General features: G+C 39.3%; 3 protein-coding genes across 4 annotated transcripts in view; 2 read left to right on the top strand and 1 right to left on the bottom strand.

Moving 5' to 3' along the window:
- LOC139946854 (bromodomain and WD repeat-containing protein 3-like) overlaps positions 1–4,510 on the bottom strand; it is a 34,905-nt gene extending 30,395 nt beyond the window's left edge. Inside the window, exons 1-6 of one of the 2 annotated variants that reach the window (XM_071944593.1) lie at positions 4,335–4,510; positions 4,156–4,214; positions 4,046–4,075; positions 3,790–3,849; positions 1,822–1,972; positions 624–725 (exon numbers count right to left, since the gene is read on the bottom strand). In XM_071944593.1, coding sequence (XP_071800694.1) covers positions 624–725; positions 1,822–1,972; positions 3,790–3,849; positions 4,046–4,075; positions 4,156–4,214; positions 4,335–4,383 — 451 coding nt within the window. In that variant the 5' untranslated portion in view covers positions 4,384–4,510. Of the gene's footprint in view, positions 1–623; positions 726–1,821; positions 1,973–3,206; positions 3,308–3,789; positions 3,850–4,045; positions 4,076–4,155; positions 4,215–4,334 lie in introns of those variants that run through there. The other variant, XM_071944594.1, reaches the window with a different exon arrangement.
- A 470-nt stretch (positions 4,511–4,980) lies between these two features.
- Positions 4,981–12,344, top strand: LOC139947090 (dehydrodolichyl diphosphate synthase complex subunit DHDDS-like). The gene is made up of 8 exons (XM_071944928.1): positions 4,981–5,117; positions 6,267–6,487; positions 7,058–7,200; positions 8,212–8,328; positions 8,780–8,881; positions 9,345–9,459; positions 10,091–10,198; positions 11,593–12,344. The coding sequence occupies exons 1-8, from the start codon at positions 5,093–5,095 to the stop codon at positions 11,866–11,868; spliced, it is 1,107 nt and encodes a 368-aa protein (XP_071801029.1). The 5' UTR covers positions 4,981–5,092; the 3' UTR covers positions 11,869–12,344.
- A 3,139-nt stretch (positions 12,345–15,483) lies between these two features.
- LOC139947486 (tetraspanin-33-like) lies at positions 15,484–21,097 on the top strand. Its single transcript, XM_071945412.1, has 6 exons — positions 15,484–16,007; positions 16,718–16,903; positions 17,454–17,624; positions 18,697–18,852; positions 19,801–19,917; positions 20,580–21,097. The coding sequence occupies exons 1-6, from the start codon at positions 15,942–15,944 to the stop codon at positions 20,676–20,678; spliced, it is 795 nt and encodes a 264-aa protein (XP_071801513.1). The 5' UTR covers positions 15,484–15,941; the 3' UTR covers positions 20,679–21,097.
- The last annotated feature ends 46 nt before the right edge of the window (positions 21,098–21,143 follow it).

Genomic DNA, 21,143 nt, shown 5'->3' with positions numbered 1-21,143 from the left:
GGTATCAATGTATAGTATATTTGGTTTGCGGTAACACCATGTGTGTATCTACTTGCCAGGTAGAGTTGTTCTTTGGGAACTGTCTTGCTTTATTCACGGAGTAGATAAACGGAGGTTCGGGAGACTTCTCAGTTCTGAAAAGAACTGTCCTGTTTTTTTTAACTATTACCTGGGCGGATGGTATAAAAATTAGAATGGACTACTACTTTAGCTTATAGGATCGTAATTAAATGTACTGCCGCGGAGTCAGTCTTTGAATTGGTCTCAACGTTTTGACTAGCTTGCTCTAGTCATCGTCAGGAGCCATCTATGTACTCACACCTTCTCGGTGTGTATATTTGTGTTAGTAAAGGCGACATCAAGAAGGCAAATTCCTTGCAAATTTCTTCAGCAAACTCTGAGATGGCCAGCCATTGTCACTTAGCGCGCACAATATTTTGCATTTGGTACAGAGGCCTCCGGGCCTACGTCAGCAATAACACACCGTTAACACATGCTGTACAGGGTGACATCCTCGACAGTGGCCTTGCGTTAGGTGTAGCCGTGCTCTGCTGAACATCAGGCCCATACAGTAGCTTAGAGGGGGGACTTTTTGTCTGCAAGGATAAAAGTAATCGACTTACACTTGTTTGGGTATTTCGCTCGTTTCACTGGTGGCATGAGGGGACGGTGATGTATGGTGGCTGAATACACCGATGGGGACAAGTCAGCTGCTTTGCCGACATCTGAAAAAACAAATTCACAAAACAACCTGAAAAACATTTTCTGAATAATGCAAATAGTTAAAGTTAAAGTTAGGGTGCAATTTTGGTAGTTACTCCAAAAGTCCATAACAACTAATTGGCAAAATTAAGAGCATTAATTTTAATTTTTTTTTGTTTACCCATACACCGATGTGTGTTAGCACTGTATACTGAGTACTTTCCCGTGTCCTGTGAAAAAATATCACAGGCATGTTACTCGGGTGGGATTCGAACCCACGACCCTTGCAATTCTAGAGCAGTGTCTTACCAACTAGACTACCGAGGTTGCCCGGCAGCTAGAGGCAGTTCGAATCCTATGTTTTGGCAGCGGGTACCGCAACGATATAGTAGATGTTAAATTTGCATCGGGGATAAGGAATAATAATTTGTTTTTTACCCATACACCGATGTGTGTTAGCACTGTATACTCAGTACTTTCCTGAGTCCTGTGAAAAAACATCACAGACATATTACTCGGGTGGGATTCGAACCCACGACCCTTGCAATTCTAGAGCAGTGTCTTACCAACTAGACTACCGAGGTTGACCGGCAGCTAGAGGCAGTTCGAATCCTATGTATTAAGAGCACTGGAGCGCTATTACAAAATTAACCTCCCGTTAGACTCCCAGTCCAAAATTTGACTCCCATAAATGGCGACCGTGTTTGTCGTCGAGGTAAAATACAAACCACGCAATTTCGAGGCATACTTGTGTGGATCATTGCATTTCATAATAAATGGTTTCAAACGCTTTTTATAGACCAACTTGTCCGATCCAATGCAATGTGTTCTTTAAATTAATCAAAGTATACCCTGCCTCTGAAATATTTTTTCGTGACAAGCAAGGAAATCGACAGGAGACATCTTAGCTCTGAAAAGAACTGTCAGGACTGCTTTTGACTTACTTCCTCGCCAGGAGGTAGAAAATGAGCAGGGAATACTACTTTTGTATTGAAGTGGATCGAGGGGACTTCTTGTTATTAACTATCAGATCTTGGAGCCGTTTGCAGCTGCTACGGGCATTTTGTTATAAGCCTTTTCCAAGCCGCTTGTGGTCTCTAAAGGGTTTAATGCACTTACCTTGTGCGGATCTTAAGTGCGACTGCGACCCGGCCCCGAGCAAGGACTGAACTCCGGCCACGCTTGGTTTGATCTCTTTGTCCAGGAGAGGTCCGATCCGCTCACAAATACGCAGTAGGTGATCATTTCGGATGTGTTGGTTTGCTTGGTCCTATTGGTTACGAAATGAATGAGATGCCAAATTAATAATGGTGGCTTCTTATAGCACAAGCATTCTATTCATTTCAATATTGGTTTATTTTAATATAAAAATATAACACCAAATAAAAAGTCATTGACTAATGGCATTTGGTTGACAATAAAATTACATCAAAAATATGTGTAGGACCTACAAGTTTACATGATAAAACAATAATATTAAAAATATTACTAGAGTTAAACAGACAAACATGAATTGGGAAAACAGCTATGGACATGAGGGGGAACTCCTGGACACAAAATAAAAACAAAACAAGGGAGTTTAAAACAAAACGGCAATATTCTGTAGGCAAGGGAGATTTGGACACAACAAGAGCACAAAGGAAATGAAATGGAGCTGTTATCATGAAAAGATTGAGTTAAGCATCTGGAGCATTGATGGGACAGGCGAGTTTTTGTATCTCTGAGTTTTTATCTGAAGGTGTTCTAGTTGCCTGGTGTATCCGTCATTAAATTAAAAAGTTTTACATCAGAAAAACCCAAGCTTGTGTCCGGTGCTCTAACTACTTAGAAATGACAATAACATACATCAGCCCTACGAACAAAAATTGTTAAGGAGGGGCCCAGTCCTATCTCACAGATACGCCAGGTGATCATTTTGGTTGTTCGCTCGATTCAAAAATTAAGGAGATGCAAATATGATTTAGAAATGAAGTTAAGGGATATCCCACATAAAAAAATTAATCATTTGCAATTTGCATAAAACACAGCGGACAAATCCTCAATTGAAAATAAATTAAAAATACTAAAAATAATAATTAGATAAATACACAATTAATAGCCTAATTAGCGCAGAATATTCTTGCTTCATAGAATTATCTTGCTCTTCACTGGCTTACGGCTTTACTGTATTAATATTATTATTTATGGCATGGCGAGTGTCTCCGCAAAAGTTTATTTATCCGAATGAAAATTTAAGATCTATAATTTATAAAAAAAAACAAGTTTATATTTCAGAAAACATTTTTTTTTTCTTCAAATTATTGATACTCAAAGTCAATACTACTAGTACTAGTGTTGTAAGTAATTAATAATATTTAAGAATGATAGAATAATCTGAACATGTTGAAATTGAAATTGAATGATGGAGGAATACTAGTTTATTTCTCCATGATGATGAAAGAACATACTAATTGAATCATGGAGCTATAAAACTATAGCAATGATAAGATTGAATTGAACATTACCTTGTAAAATAAACAACATTAATAAGTTAAAAGAGCATCAAAACAATAACAATGTGCACATGTACAGCCAGCCATAATAACAGAACACACATGGGAGTACATGATGTATGTGTGCATGTATATGCCATTACATGTGTACAAAATGCATTGTGCACAAAGCATAGCTTGTCATCTACTACTACATATTCATGAAGCTTGAGGTCAAAACAAACCAATCATTTGTATCTCTATAAATAGACTTGACCCCATCACCCGTACAGCTATCACAAGCGTGCTGTGTTTTCATTGGTCAGTGCGCCAGGCTGGGTGCATGACGTCACCGGATGACAATCCATTTGCCATTATGCAAATTAGTAGGACTGTAAGCCAAGGCAGCTGAGCATTGAAAATGTGAACATATTTTATGTTTTTTGCTAATTTATGGTTAAAATAAATGTAATTTTTTTGGAAAAATTAGATGATGTAAATTGTACAAGAAAGGGCACCATTTAGAATTGAGAAGTTTGATGTTTTTATTTTTTTTACTTTTTTTGTTTTTTTGTTTATCTGGCGAAAGTTTTAAAAGTTTCAAAGTGTTACTCACCAAGTTTTCATAGCTCTTTCGATGTTCATTTCCGAGCCAATCCAATCTACTTGGAAATAGCTGAAAATAAGAAATTTTCATTTCAAACAAAGAAATTTTTGTTAGAAACAATTAAAACACATTGTAATCTAACGATTTTCATATTCAAAATTAAAATTTGAAGTTAGTTTTGGGAAAATTCGATGAAAAACGGCAACAAAGTCGTGCGAAAAGCGCACATTTTCAAGGATGTCATCAAGCAAAGCACTGCACTTACCTCATTTTGTTCAATCTCTCGCTTCAGAACCTGCACAAAAAACACGCAAAATTATTAATGACCAGAACTAATTTAGACCACAAAAACAAAACAACATGAACTATAATTACCTCTGCTGTTGCCCTGCATGGACCACCGGCAAGAAATTTGATGATCAAAAAGTATAATTCTGCAAAGAAAGTGAACGAAATTTTTGATAAAAATTTTAGAGTGCGACGAACGAGGAAAACAAAACAGCAGTGCTGTGAAACGCGGTAAAATACTGCCGAAACAGTGGAGAGAAACTTGCCTGATTCCTGTGGAGATGGCTTGCTTGAGCCACCTCCTCCTTTAGACATGACTACAAATGTTTGGCTAGTTCAGAAAAAGCGTATTTCCTCTCAATTTGGCTCGCAAGAATGTCCTAATTTCCACGTTTAATTTCAAGTAAAAATGCGACATGAACATTCTGTCCGATCCGCTACGTTGGTCATGGACTATGTGTGATGCGGTTCGTCCGCGTGAAATAGTGCAGCTTGATAAAGAACAAATAAATTGTAAAAATGGGGAAAAACAATAACGTGCTACCACCTGGATTTAATTCTTAGTACAAATTATCACATTTATGTGCAAATTTCTGTCAGTGTTACATTTTTATCATAATAACATTCCGGCCTTGGGCAGCATTATCTCATGTGCGTATCCATCCGCATCATAATATTTCGCGAAATGGACGACCTTTGACACCATCAACCATTTCTTTTAACAGTTTCATGTGCGAGTATAATCAATCATAAAACAGTCGTAGATAGAACGTGAGCACTTGCATCATCGAGTATGTACATGTGTACACGTACACATGTACATGTACATGTGTACGTGTACAATGTACATGTACATGGGCACTTGCATACGAATGCATACGACAATACACTTGTAAATGTGTACATGGGATGTATCTGTCTTCCTTGCGGATGTACATACGCACCGTACGGACGGATCCCTGATCCAACACCGAACGGACGTTTCATCATGTGTCTTGTTTTAAAAGTTGCTGTATGATCGGTGATGATCGGAGACTTGGAATCGTACGGTAAGCTTACTTTTTCAAGATCTAACCATCAAATACTCTATTCTTACACTCATGCTTCGGTAGTAAATTACTTTTAAAATTGAACAACGGTCAAGAACCCTGGCCGCAACCCTCCGCCCACCCAGCATCACCGCCCCATGACCGTGCAACGGTCGATTTGTCTGCCGTGATTTGAGCGCGTTGGCCCCGCCACCTCCTGTACGGCATCACGGTCAGTCATGAGATGGTTTTGTATTGGGTTTACGGATAAAGTGTTTTAAATTCTGAATGACTTTTATTATTATTCTTTCTTCTGAACACAAAACAAGTTAAAACAAATGTGCTATGCTATAGTTTGGAGTGGAGTTTGAACGCACACTTACTTTAGTACAGTTTTTTGTGTAAATAAACCATGAATGAACAAGTTGTAAAAAACAAAACTTCCTAAAAAACATTTTTTAATTGATTTTTATTTTATTAACTCAATCATTGAATCAATAAGATCATTATAGTCAGGTGTGATTAGGTAGGATTGGATTGACATGGAACTATCTCAATAATTGGAGGATCTGGGATGGTTTTAAAAGTGTCTACTTACTGACACTACTGAAATGTGTCAAGAACAGGACTCGAACCCACACCCTGCTGATCAGAAACACCAGAGAGTAAGTTGAGCCCAGCATGCAGTTACAATAAGGACACTGGACACTATTGGTAATTGTCAAAGACTAGTCTTCACAGTTGGTGTATCTGAACATAATCATATGCATATTAAAATAATAAACCTGTGAAAACTTGAGCTCAATCGGTCGTCGAAGTTGCGAGATATTAATGAAAGAAAAAAACTCCCTTGTCGCACCATGGTCACACGAAGTTGTGTGCTTTCAGATGCAGGATTTCGAGACCTTAAATTCTAAATCTGAGGTCTTGAAATCAAGTTTGTGGAAAATTTCTTCTTTCTCAAAAACTACGTCACTTCAGAGGGAGCTGTTTCCCACAATGTTTTATACTATTATCCTCTCCCCATTACTCGTAACCAAGAATTATTCGTAATCAAGAATTTATTTAATAATTATTTTGAGTAATTACCAATAGTGTCCACTGCCTTTAAAAGAATATAACCTATAATTTCACAATTGTTAACTTTGTATGTTGTGGCTTGTTTTTTAGAGAGAGAAACCATGACAACAACGGTGGAGTCAGAGTGGTTTCCTGAGGAGAAATACAAGGTACAGAAAACATGGCTGCAAAGTTTCTGTACACGCGTGCTGAAGACGGGACCTGTCCCCAAACACGTGGCGTTCATCATGGACGGCAACAGACGATTCGCTAAGAAAAAATCAGTTGAGAAAGCAGAGGGACATCTTATGGGATTTCATAAGTTGTCAGAGGTCAGTAAAATAACATGAGAACTGTGTCACTGCTTCACTGTGGTTGGAGGGTTGATTTCACAATGGAAAACCATTTTGGGACACTAGGTGGCAGCAAACAAATGGAAACTTACCTGGTACTGTTAGTTTGCTGCCACCAACATGTAGCATGAGAGTCTCCCATTGGCTAAACTCGTCGACGATAACGTTCGTGATGTGTACTGTTACATTTGCACTGTGTACAAGTAAACCACGAATGAAAAGAATATCCTCACTTCACGTAGATGGCTAGTTCATAGCAGGCCCAGCACTTCATCATTCAAATAACCATTTCTTACGACAGAAACTTAGTCTTTGCAGAATGGTTGTGAAAAAGTCCAAATTTGTATGCATAAATTGTCAAACAAAAATGGTACAATACAACTCATAACAGAGATTTTGGTGTTTATAGAGCCAGCTTGTACAAAGTGGGCGTGGGTTACAGTGGAATTACATCACTTTTACATACATACAAAATTGTGGTGTAGGTTGTTTTTATTCAGGTGAAAAGTTTGTGCAATGTTCATGTAGTATCCGTTTTCCTTCCTATAGACATTGCAGTGGTGTTTGGATTTTGACATCAAGGAAGTCACTGTGTATGCCTTCAGTACAGAGAACTTCAAACGCTCTAAAGAAGAGGTTGATGGCTTGATGGAGCTGGCCAGGCAGAAATTTGTGAAGTTACTCCAAGAGAAGTAAGAGAAAGTTCAAAGCTCAGATGTAGCTTAAGTATTGCAACCTTTTAGTGTAGTATGTAGTTTTGGTTCTAGATATTTAACAAAATTTGTGTAAACTTGAACAGGTGGAAAAAATGGCCTAACACCAGAATACTGCTTTGGTGTTAACCTGCCTACCCAGTGACATGGTAGTTTGTCTGGTAACCTTTTTCTGTATATATTTGGTTTGCGATAACACCGCATGTGTATCTACTTTCCTTTTTCTAGTAAGCATAGTTTTGTTGTGCTTAGCTACTTTTTGTGCTTAAGCAGCTCTATGAAATTGGGCCCGGTCAACATTGACTCTCATCCAGTATCTAACTGGCTCATACTTCTTGCGAATTTGAATGCGATATTTTGACGTCACAAATACGCAACAAATAATTCACATCAGTTGACTTGTGCTCAACTCCTGCGAAACATTCCCTGCGAAAACAGCTTCGTGACATCAAAATTTGCTTCGCACTCGCAGTAGGAACAGGCTACCAGTGGCTGCAACAAATCTGCAAGGGTTCCAAAGAAAAGCACCGCCAGCTATAAGAGGGATGGAGCTTCTAATCTCTCTCTGGACAAACTGACAATACCACCATCTGATAAGCACAATATTGTCAGCATAGGCACAGAGCACAAATGGATTTTGCAACTCACCCTCTCCAGGACAGCAGCAATGCTTTTAGGAGAGTTAAGGCTGAGTCACCCTGCAGCGATAACAAAAACGATAACGATCACGACGCAAAGAGAATGCATTCTATTTGTTGAACGAGCGAGTGCGTATTCTGCGTGATGTAATTCAACCAATAGAATGCATTCTCTTTGCTTCGTGATTGTTATCGTTTTCGTTATCGCTGTAGTGTGACTCGGCCTCAAGCAATTCAAGATTCAAGAAGTAAAGGTTCAAGAGGAAGTATAAACCAGGCTCTATCCAGCCATTGCTGAAAATAAAACCAACTGTTTGAATCATTTCCTTTGTTGTTGTTTTATTCACTCTAGGGAACAAATAATGAAGCATGGCGTCTGTGTACGAGTACTCGGTGAGCTTCATCTACTACCTCGAGACGTACAAGAAGTTGTAGCTGAAGCGATGTACATGTCAAGAAATAATACAAAGTAAGTAACATGCATCAGGTTAGTGTAGTGGTGTCTTGCCTCACCTTCCACCTCTGGGACCCTGGTTCGAATCCCACCAGGGGGCACTATTTGGTTTGGGTTTTCAGTCTCTTACTGACCAAAGACACACTGGAGCAAATGATGGATGCAGTCACAATATGCGCTCAAGATCGTGTTAGCATAAGGGTATTTTGCCATTGTTCATGTTGTTATTGTTACTGTTATTGGAAACAGGGAACATGACCAAGATGGTGACAGCGTGATAAAGGTCTACGGTAATGATAGGGTCAGACAGTTGGAGGGTTGACTGTGTACTGTGTAGTATGCATTCACTGCATGGTGATCATATTGCAGACCTGCATAGTTTCATTTTATCCATCAAAACCAGTGTGGATAATTTTAAATGATCAGATAGTAGGAGGGTTAATCACCTGTTTGATTCTTTTCGCAGCGCTATATTAAACGTATGTTTAGCGTACACGTCCAGAAATGAGATCACAAATGCCATGAAAGAGATGGCTCAAGGAGTTGAAGATGGATGTCTTAGACCAAGGTGGGTAAAACTAGTCCATGTAATCGCTTCAGGGAGCAACTTCAATTGGAGACTTTCCAACGCTAGGTGGCAGCAGACTTAATGGGTACATGTCAATTGTTTACGTAGTTCTGAGCATGCTCATGATTCTGAGAACAAAGGCTTTACCCGGTAAGTCTGCTGCCACCTATCTTCCCAGAAAGTCTCCTATTGTTATAACCACGTGATTTTTTTCTCAAGTCAAGTCACAAGTCAAGTTTTTTACAAATCAAGTCAAGACACAAGTCACTTTCTGAAATAAGCCAACTTCCAAGATGTGAGACAGCTAAATACAAACAAACAAAAAGTGTTAACAATCCAGTTATAAAATTAAATCAATGATCATGCATACTCGTTTTATTAGTAAGGTAATTTGCAAAGCTTTCTGAAACTGGGCCCTGATGGCATTGTTTATGTTCACTGGCTTTTTATTTTTTATTTTTAGTGACATTTCCGAGGGACTTCTTGAGAAGTGTCTGTACACAAGTCAGTCTCCAGACCCTGACCTGTTAGTAAGGACGTCAGGCGAAGTTAGACTCAGTGATTTCTTACTATGGCAGGTAAGATGGGGGCATAGGGCCCTTGGGCTCTGGCTTAGGCCCCGCCCGCCTGTTTGAGTCTGTGTACTGAAAGATCACGCTTTCAAAATAGTTTTGTGTTGAATCAAACAAATTTGACTAAAGACAGACATGTACATGCACACAGAAAGTGAAGTCCGAACAACTCCAGTCATGCCATGGTAATGTCTGGCGACTCGGCATATATTACCAAATTCTGATAACTGGTCCTCTTTGCACTGTTAAACAAACAGCTGTTAACCAGCCATGCAACAATGCCCAGTAGGCTGGTTTTCAAAAAAGTCGACTAGCATAGTCCAACTATTGTCGACTAGACAGAGTTAGGGCGAACATAGTCGAGTTATGGTAATGATAGTTCTTGTGCAAACTTGGCCATTGTTGTTGGCATCTGCTGTGCCTGCCCTCTTTGTCTAACCTAAGGAACCAATATGAAACCAGAGATTTGCCAGACAGTTAAAATGGTTAGCGCACAGATTGCCTTAAAGCGGATACTACACACACAGCATTATCTTTGTTCTATCTAGAACTATGGATAGAGGACAGTACGTGCAAATTATTTATTGGTGAAATGTTAAACATCAAGATAATATATGCAATTGTTGTTTTTTTCCAGAGCAATTACTCTGTGTTGTCCTTCGTCGAGGTGCTGTGGCCAGAGTTTACAATATGGCATCTCTTCTCGGCAATTCTTCACTATCAACAGAACTACGATGCCGTTATGGTAAAAAACCCTAAACAATTATGATATATAAAGAAAGTTCTTGTTACTGTAGCCTCGCTAGGCCAAGAGCATCACACCATATTGATACCTCTCCATCACTATACCCTCGTAGAGATGAGTTCTTTTACTGTTTTCTTGTGACTCTTTCACAGGTTTGTTATTTCATGTATGTATAAAATGGGTCCCATGAAATATCCAGCAGGTGCTAGTCTTCCCTCCTTCTCCTGGGGCTGAAACAGGGTTACCCCCTTCACAGTCCAAAAGGATGTAGGCTTGGGTACCATCCACTAGGAGCCACCTACTCCTAGGACTGAAACAGGATTACCCCCTTCACAGTCAGCAAGGATGTAGGCATGGGTATCGTCCACTAGGAGCCACCTACTCATAGGGCTTAAACAGGGTTACCTCCTTCACAGTCCGCAAGGATGTAGGCATGGGTATCATCCACTAGGAGCCACCTACTCCTGGGGCTGAAACAGGGTTACCTCTTTCACAGTCCGCAAGGATGTAGGCATGGGTATCATCCACTAGGAGCCACCTACTCCTAGGGCTGAAACAGGGTTACCCCCTTCACAGTCCATAAGGATGTAGGCATGGGTATCATCCACTAGGAGCCACCTACTCCTGGGGCTTAAACAGGGTTACCCCCTTCACAGTCCATAAGGATGTAAGCATGGGTATCATCCAATAGGAGCCACCTACTCCTAGGGCTGAAACAGGGTTACCCCCTTCACAGTCCATAAGGATGTAAGCATGGGTATCATCCACTAGGAGCCACCTACTCCTAGGGCTGAAACAGGGTTACCCCCTTCACAGTCCCTAAGGATGTAGGCATGGGTATCATCCACTAGGAGCCACCTACTCCTAGGGCTGAAACAGGGTTACCCCCTTCACAGTCCATAAGGATGTAGGCATGGGTATCGTCAAATAGGAGCCACCTACTCCTAGGGCTGAAACAGGGTTACCCCTTCACAGTCCGCAAGGATAAAGGCACGGGCATCATCCACTAAGAGCCTGGCTGGTAGAGCAGAATGCACCACCTTCCCAACATTTTATGAAGCAATTATGGTTGTGCCTTGCCAAAGGGCGCAAGTGTCATGACCGGGATTCAAACCCACACTCTACTGCTAACATCACCAGAGCTTGGGTCCATTGAACTAGACTGCTTAGCCACGGCACGCCAATATGTGCAAGCATAGCTTGAGCTCAAGCTCTTAGCTCTGCTTACTGTAAGCAAAAAAGTAGTGCTTACAGAAGCAATTCAGGGCTTACGTCAAGCAAACTTCACAGATTAGCGGGGAATTTTTTAGAAGGCAATATAACAAGAAATTATAGCACCCCCACCATGATCCAAAAAGTCTTTCATTAGTCTTTCAATTTGATTTCACCACCAGGCGGTCAGAGAAGCACACAGGCAAGAGCAAGAAGAGAGGCAGGCACGGTCCGACTTGAAATGTGCCCTTCAAGAAGCGGACGACAGTCTTCACCACGACCAAGAAAGTCCCACAAACGTCCAGAAGTGTGTACGACACTACACACAAGAAAGGGAGGCTAGAGTAACTAATTTTTTAACACGCCTACAACAGAGGAGAGACCAGTATATATGTAGTCTACTACCTAAGGAAAGTGAAAAAGCCACACCTAATGCCAAGTTAACAACGTCCTCCTGAAAACAAAAATTACCAAAAATATTGATTTTGCAGGTTTTGGATTTTCAGGCGTTGTAATCTTTCTACTTAAAGGCAGTGGACACTATTGGTAGTTACTCAAAATAATTATTAGCATAAAACCTTTCTTGGGGACGAGTAATGGCGAGAGGTTGATGGTATAGAACATTGTGAGAAACGGCTCCCTCTGAAGTGACTTAGTTTTCAAGAAAGAAGTAATTTTCCACGAATTTGATTTTGAGACCTCAAATTTAGAACTTGAGATCTCGAAATCAACCATCTAAATGCACACAACTTTGTGTTTCTTTCTTTTACTATTATGTCGCAACTTTGGATACCGATTGAGCTCAAATTTTCACAGGTTAGTTATTTTATGCATATGTTGTGATACACCAACTGTGAAGGCTCGTCTTTAACAATTGCCAATAGTGTCCACTGCCTTTAAAGACACTGGAAACTATTGGTAATTGTCAAAGACTAGTCTTCTCACTTAGTGTATCTCAACATATGCATAAAATAACAAGCCTGTGAAAATTTGAGCTCAATTGGTCGTCAAAGTTGTGAGATAATAATGAAAGAAAAAAAACCATTTTGAGACCTCACAGTCTAACTCTGAGGTCTCAAAATCAAATTCGTGGAAAAATTACTTCTTTCTCGAAAACTACATCACTTCAGAGGGAGCCGTTTCTCACAACGTTTTATACTATCATCAACCTCTCCCCATTACTTATAACAGAGTATGGTTTTATGCTAAAAATTATTTTGAGTAATTACCAATAGTGTCCACTGCCTTTAAGTCAATTTTCTGTCTTACTTTTGCCCTTGAGAAAAATCTTGAAACTTTTATCAATGAGGTCTGAAAAGTCCGTTATTAGAGCCTACAACGTGTGGACATGTAGGTCAGCTCCTGTACTCAATAAAATGAAAATCATACCTGGATTTTACTCCTTTATCAACAACTCCTGTTTCTTAAAGGAACACATTGCCTTGGATCGGTCGAGTTGGTCTTTGAAAAGCGTTCTGTAACCGTTTGTTATAAAATTGATATGGTTAGAAAGATGTTGTAAAAGTAGAATACAATGATCTACACAAATATGCCTTGAAATTGCGTGGTTTTCTTTTTACCTCGTCGACTAACACGGTTGGCCATTTATGAGAGTCAAATTTTTTACTCCCATAAATGGCCGACCGTGTTAGTTCGCGACGTAAAATTAAAACAGCGCAATTTTGAGTGATACTTGTGTGGATCATAATATTCTACTTTTAAAACATCCTTCAAACCATGCATTTCATAACAAACGGTTTCAAACGTTTTTTATAGACCAACTCGTCCGATCCAAGGCAACATGTTCCTTTAAATGGTTTGAGCTGTAAGCCAATCTGATAAAAATCAAACAAAACCATTCTTCAGCATAATAATAATTTGTATTTAGCGCTTTTCAAACCTGAGGGTTTCTCAAAGCGCTTACAACATTATTACCCCTGGTCACTGGGCCTTAAATCATTCCTTAAACCATCTCAGCTCCCTGGGGAGTATACAGCCTGTGGGACAATTATATGCACTACTCGGCTAAACCAATCACAAGAACCATCTCTGCCCTCACAGGTACCCATGTACCCCTGGGTGAAGAGAAGCAGTTATAGTTAAGTGTCTTGCTCAGGGACACAAAGGTCACGACCGGGATTCAAACCCACACTCTGTTGAACAGAAGCATCAGAGGTTGAGCTCTTATCCAGTCGGCCACGACACCCCACAGCATAGAATGTTTACCTGTGTACCATGAAAATGGGCCCGGCAATGCCTCAAATTAAATTCAAAAAACCATTCCTGAGAGATTGGCCAGTGAAACTTATGTGATTGAACTTAATGCAAGAATTCAAAGTATCCAAAGGTTTCAATAATATGAAAATCTTGTGAAAAAGTTTAAGAATTACTGGACAGATCATGTAGTACTATATTGCCATCGAAAATAATTGTATGAAAGACAGGCATTTTAAACATTAAGAAATAGACTCTAACTCTATAAATCATTCCAGGTTTGTGTTTTAAAGACAAAATTACTGTTTTTAGCAGACTGTTTATTGATTGGTTTTGTTTCTTGTTTAGGTGACTTCAAAGTGGCTTAAACAAAATTCTGATGTAAACAAATCTACTTTTTCTTTATAACAATAGAATTTGTTTGCTTATTTTGTACGGCAAACTGATCAGATTTTAAATGAATAAAAAATATATTACACTAATAAAAGTGTTATTTAAAGAATGGAATTTGATTGTCATCTTATTTTGTTTCGAAATTAACTTGGCATCTGTTTTCAAAAAGAAAGATCTCCGTTTACCTCATCCTTCAAGATCATAGTCAACGTAACCATTATTAAAGCCAGTGGACACTTTTGGTAATTGTCAAAGACTAGTCTTCGCACTTGGTGTATCTTAACATATGCATAAAATAACAAACCTGTGAAAATTTGAGCGCGATCGGTCGTCGGAGTTGCGAGATAACTATGAAAGAAAAAACACCCTGGTCACACGAAGTTGTGTGCTTTTAGATGCTTGATTTCGAGACCTCAAGTTCTAAACTTGAGGTCTCGACTCAAATTCGTGGAAAATTACTTCTTTCTCCCAAACTACGTCACTTCAGATCGAGCCGTTTCTCACAATGTTTTATACTACCAACCTCTCCCCATTACTCTTTACCAAGTAAGGTTTTATGCTAATAATTATTTTGAGTAATCACCAATAGTGTCCACTGCCTTTAAATGGTAACAATACAGCACAACCCATGAGCCTAAAAGAAGTAGTCTGGAAGAAAAGTCCACAGTACACGTTTGGTAATTGTCAAAGACCAGTCTTCTCACTCGGTGTATCCCAACATAAGCATAAAATAACAAGCCTGTGAAAATTTGAGCTCAATTGGTCATCGGAGTTGCGAGAAAATGATGACAAAAAAAACACCCTTATCACACGAAGTTGTGTGCTTTCAGATATGAATAAAAGACTTCAGGCTAGAAGTCTTTTGTTATTTTAGTGAGAAATTACCTCTTTCTCAAAATCTATGCTACTTCAGAGGAAGCCGTTTCTCACAATGTTTTATACTATCAACAGCTCTCAAATGCTCTTTGCCAAGTCAGTTTTTAAGTTAATATTTGTTTTGAGTATTTATCAAACATGTACTTTCTCTTTAAAAACAGTGGACACTATTGGTAATTGTCAAAGACTAGCCTTCACAGTTGGTGTATCTCAATACATGTATATGCATAAAATAACTAACCTGTGAAAATTTGAGCTCAATCGGTCATCAAAGTTGCGAGATAATAATGAAAGAAAAAAACACCCTTGTCACACGAAGTTGTGTGCGTTTAGATGGTTGATTTCGAGACCTCAAGTTCTAAATAATTTATGAGGTCTCGAAATCCTATTTGTGGAAAATTACTTCTTTCTCGAAAACTATGGCACTTCAGAGGGAGCCGTTTCTCACAATGTTTTATACCATCAACCTCTCCCTCTCATCGCCAAGAAAGGTTTTATGCTAATAATGATTTTGAGTAATTACTAATAGTGTCCACTGCCTTTAAGAGATGATTGAAAGCTAAACAAAACATTGAGAGTTGAAACTACTAGGGTCAAAACGTAAGGCCATCAACTATTTTTTGCATTGATACCATAGGTCCTTTTGGTTAATGGTTGGTAAGCAGTTTTGCAACAGCTATACTCATTTCAAAATCCAGCTTACTAGCGCGCTCCTTTGAATTATTCATGATTCACCTGTCCTATTGTTACGATATTGATCCAATTATAGCTGTTATACTCAACGGAGCGAGCAATGCAAATGATGCTACCGCAGTAGGAAGAATTGGTTGTCATTTTGCAGTAGCAAGCATTTCCATTGAATCCTCTTCATTAACCACACACAATGCTTTCGAAAGCACTCAACAGTTGATGTTTATTTGAGACGTTGGTTTTCTTTATGGTTTAAACCAGACAAAGTTGCCCGTTACACGATGCTCATAATTTAAGCCCTTTTCACAGGGACTCAGCTGGCCGTGTGTTTGCTTTGATGCACCGGTGGTTATAAACGATGGAGACTGGTGAATATGTCGTTTGCAGACGATACATGTTGTTCGTCCTAAATTTTCTAGTATGGGTAAGTATCTTTTCCTTCATCCACGTTTGTATTTGGTGTGGAAGATGTGTACGAGTTGAGCCCATCCCCAAAATACGAAGGTCTTTGCGTCCACACGGATAACCAAAAGAGGTATTTGTAATACTCGCAATACATCTTCATAACCTCACAGTTATTTTCTAGACTGGAGTTAGAAATATAAATATTTCTATATCTCCAAGGTTTGTACCGCCAACCGCATCAATCCTACAGTGCTCATTCCTGAATGGAGCACGTGGAAAATTTTCCCAGTGTGATTAAATTCTCCTCTCAGATTAATATAAGCTAATGAGCAGTCGCGTAGCCCGAAGTGGCGGGGAGGGGGGGGGGGGGGGGTCCTGGACCATGGCTGGTGAACAGAGAATTATTATGACAGCACAGAGAAAGTTATCATGAAGTTTAAATCCCCTAAAATGGCTATCAGACTTCGTTCTATACATTAGGTCTGCCTTGGAAACTATGCTTCTCACAAACACATTTTATTTTATTTTATTTTAGTTTATTTTATTTGAAAAAATAATGTATTTAGAGTTATCTAACGGTTGCAAACTGCTTATCAACCAAAATGACAACGCAACAAATGGTTAATGGTCTGACGTTTCAACCTAGCAGCAAGAGTCTTTCTATAAGGGAAAGGCTTTATTTTAATTGATAAGATTCTATTTTCGTTGTTGTCAATTAACTACACACAGGTCATCGCATCAACCCTAACGGCTGTTGGTCTGTGGGCCAAGTTCTCTAAAGATGGTTTTGACGATCTGTCTACACTACACATCGACCCCACAACGTACATCATCATCATCGGTGTGGTCATCTTTATCGTCTCTGGGTTTGGGTGTGTCGGCTCTCTCAGACAAAACATCTGTTTACTTTATAGTGTGAGTATTAACTTGTTTAACATGCCCGATACCTCACGGAGGCAACGAAAGCAATTGCCTCATATGCCCCCTGGTCAATGCCTTGGTGTCCTTAAAATGCTCCATACAATTTCCTCACAGGACGGTGCCATAAATACCAAAGGGAAAATGCCTTGGCGCCCTTGCCCTTTCAAAAACGAAGCATACAGGTCTGATTTTACTTTATTATGAGAAATTTTTGGTAATGAAAACGAGGGACCCTCAAAAGTGACTAGCAGTATATTGTCCATAGGCCGGAAGATACCTGTACGTGTGTAGAGTGTTTTAATGTTTAATTTTATGCTGAGAGCTACACCCTTCGTATAAAGTGCAAATAGTTTGTCTGTGTAAAATAATCCCTGAATAAAGTTTTGTTTTTACTGCCTGCTGGTGAGTCACGTGCCCGGCATTAATACAAAATATCTTTTCCGTTTTGCTCATCTCTTTCTGTTTCCGTGTTTTCTATTCCATCTTCTTGCCAACGGCTATTTCATGTCGATTGAAAACGTAATGTCCCTGCTTTCCTTTACAGTATTGTGCTATTTTAGCTGTTTTAATCATAGTGCAATTCGTCGGAGGCATCCTGGTCATGTTACTACAGGAAACAGTCGTTGAGTCGTCCCTTCGTTTCTTTGAGAAAGCAATCGTCCGTTACCGTGACGACGCAGATTTGCAAGATATCATCGATTTTATTCAAGAAGAGGTATGTGTACGACTGTACGTCCAAACTGTTTTTCCTAAGTTTGGACGGCAGTGCATTCTGCTCTTGGCAGGCTCCTTGAGGGTGATACCATCTTACAGACTGATATTTGAAGACGAAAGTTTGGGCGCGAAAAGAGAGTACATTATAGGGTGCATTCTTTTAGCTTTCCTGGGTCGACCCCGGTCTTCCCCCGGTGCGTTCGCCTAGCTTTGACGTCATTCCAGGGGCTCACCCGTCAGCCCCTTAGTGCCCTGCTTGTGGAGTGGGCCACTTGGGGGCTGGCCCCACTGTGTCACTACGAGAGCGGCGAGTCGTTCGTTTAGCTCTTGTCAGGGGCTCACCCGAGTGAGCACCGCGGGGTAGACACAGGGAAGCTAATCGAACGCACCCATGAGCGATGTGGGTTCACTGGACGGGCCGAGTTGTATGATGATGATGATGATGATTCGCAGTATTTTTTATGGCGCCATAATATCTATTTCAAAAAGAAGGTGCGAGCTTCTCAAATAAAGTTAGCATTTAAATGTCTGAAGGAAGATGCTAGTCTGACTTTCTTGTTTGGTGGATACGTGCGCTATATAAGACTTCGATATTATATTTCTGACACTACAGCCACCCTCTATGACCTGCAAACCAAGTTACCCAAGTTGGTGTGATGTTTCCGTTTATGATGTTTTGCCGACTATAATTCAGACTCAGATTCAGTCAAAAATCTTCTGTCTAGAAGTATCATGGGTTCAATTTATACATGAATAAGTAGCCTAAATAGGCATACAACTGGGCCCAATTTCATAGAGCTGCTAAGCACAACATTTTGTTTAGCATGAAATTTCTTCCTTGATAAAAACAGGATTACCAACCAAATTTCCATTTGCTGCATATTGCTTGTTACTGGTATTGCGCTGTTGTTTGCTTATCCTGAAAATCACAAGGAAATTTGATTGGTAATCTGATTTTATCAAGGAAAAAAATTCATGCTAAGCAAATTGTTGTGCTTAGCAGCTCTATGATGTATACAGGAGTAAGTAGCCTATACCTATAACTGTTAAATGTAACAATTGTGTTGATATAGTTTCGATGTTGTGGCGCATCAAGTTATGCCGACTGGCAGATGAACGCTTACTTCGACTGCTCATCCCCGGGCCGTGAAGCGTGTGGTGTCCCGTATTCATGCTGCATCGATTGGGACATGAACTACCAGTGCGGATTGGATATCAGAACGCAAACGGTATTATAGTTTTCTGTTTTAAACACAACATTTTTGGAGTAAATATCTTTTCAAGGAAAGGCGTGTACAGCACCGGACACTATTGGTATTACTCAAAATAAATGTTACCTTAAAACGTACTAACTTGGTATAACGAGCATTGGAGAGCTGTTGATTTCATACATTCAGAGAAAAATAACTTTCTCCAATTTCTTTTTTCCTGCGTCCAAGTCTCGCATTTTGCGACAATTAAACGTATGATTATAAGTAACTATGCCTATTTAGTACAAGTTCCACCGAGCCTCTTCGTGGCAATTAGCCGCAGTTGTAAACATAGTGACATACCGCACTTTTTATTAAACGTCTACTGGGAAAACCTAGAAAGTGCAACACGCAAAAAAGTTATCTTATTATTGTCATATTATTTGGCCGCACTTCCTTTGCCCCGAGTTTCGAACTATATGTTGTCAAACAGGAAGACAGATGTCAACGCATTTATTTATTTGTATTTTCTTTACGTTACGTTGTGAAATGTGACGTCTCCAAAAGTTTTTGATTGACAAATATAATTGGATTAGAAAGGTATCAAACACAATGACATTTTAAAACCAATTGTAAGGTCAGGTTTACACACAATGCTGTTAATATACGCTTTCTCCTCAAGACGAGCAGAGTATACTGTTCGAAACGTCGAGACCAGACCAGCTCCTTTCAAAGCCAACACTCCCTCAAAAGAGAATTTAAACACTATGGTTGAACCTGCACGTTAACTATTATAATACCAGCAAGTTTACTATTATAATATTGTTATTCTATTACTGTTATAATTTATTTTTAAACACTTATTTGTTTTCAAATTGTTCACAAGGACTCTGTTTTTATTTCAAAAGGCGTGGATCTTAAAATTGAATTTGACCTTAGAGACGTTTTATAGATGTTTACAAAACTTAATATTGATATCTTTTCTAGCGCTATGTGATCTACTCCACCATCTTCATCCATGGATGTATAGACTCTTTCGTCTTATGGATGCAGCAGAATATTCTCCTCCTTGGCCTATTGGTGTTTGCATCATTGTTCTTACAGGTCAGAATTTCAGTTTAAAATATAGTAAAAGTGTGCAAGAAAAAAACATCTACTTCGCGGTAGTAGGAGATGTAGACAATCTCAGAAAAACAAACTCTACCCAGCAACAAGTAGATATGGTGTTGTCATCGGAAAAGGAACATCATAATTGTGGCCTAAATTTCAAAGAGAGGCTTTAAAGGGAAGGTACACGTTTGGTACTTACTCAAAACAAATATTAACTTAAAAACTGACTTGGTAACAAGCATTGGAGAGCTGTTGATGTAGAAAACATTGTGAGAAAATGACTCCCTCTGAAAATACATAGTTTTTGAAAAAGAGGTAATTTCTCACAAGAAGTCTTTTATTCCTATCTGAAAGAACACAATTCGCCCGAGGGTGTTTTTTCTCTCATCATTTTCTCGCAACTTCGATGACTGATTGAGCCCAAATTTTCACAGGTAAGGAGAAATTAATCTCCTCATCCTCAAAATGTTATTTTTTTTTCTACAAGTGTATTGTAATTGATTTCATGTCTTTAGTGCCTTTGAACAAGTGTTGATTATGGCGCTATGTAAATGTTTTCTGATTGATTGATTGATTGATTGACTGATTGATTGATTGATTGATTGATTGAGGGTTGACTGAATCAAATCTGTCTATATTCTCCCAATTCCTTACAGATGTTCTCCTTACTGCTTTCACATTGGATGATCAGAGACATTAGAACAATACAGAAATACACCGAGACGAACACCAGGCAGCAGTTTCCAGCAAGATGATGAATCCATTGGATAGAAGCTTTGCTTTCATTCCTTCAAAACTGAAATATCACGCTTAAAGGAGTAAACTCGACTATGGTGTATCTATGTGTGTGTACATGTACAATGCAGAACTACACAGAGACAATCACCGGGCAGCAGTTTCCAACAAGATGATGAACGGAGAGTTTTGTTTTCGTTCTGTCAAAACTGAAACATGGCGCTTAAAGGAGAAAACTAGTCTGTTGTTCTGTGGTAGAAAATCTATGGGTGTGCTGTGCGTGTGCAATACAGAAAAATACAGAATAAACAGAGACAAACACCAAGCAGCCTATTCCTGCAAGATTATGGACGGACATTTTTGCTTGCTTTTCTTTAAAAATGAAATATCGCGCTTAAAGGAGTAAAATAGACTATTGTTCTGTGATTGAATATCTACTACGTGTGTGCTGTGTGTTTGCCGATGCTGCATATTACTCAGGAGCT

Source organism: Asterias amurensis, chromosome 14 (genome assembly GCF_032118995.1).
Source record: "Asterias amurensis chromosome 14, ASM3211899v1".
Taxonomy (NCBI): domain Eukaryota; kingdom Metazoa; phylum Echinodermata; class Asteroidea; order Forcipulatida; family Asteriidae; genus Asterias; species Asterias amurensis.
The sequence above is the reverse complement of the archived record's forward strand: the minus strand, read 5'-3'. Positions and strand labels throughout refer to the sequence as shown.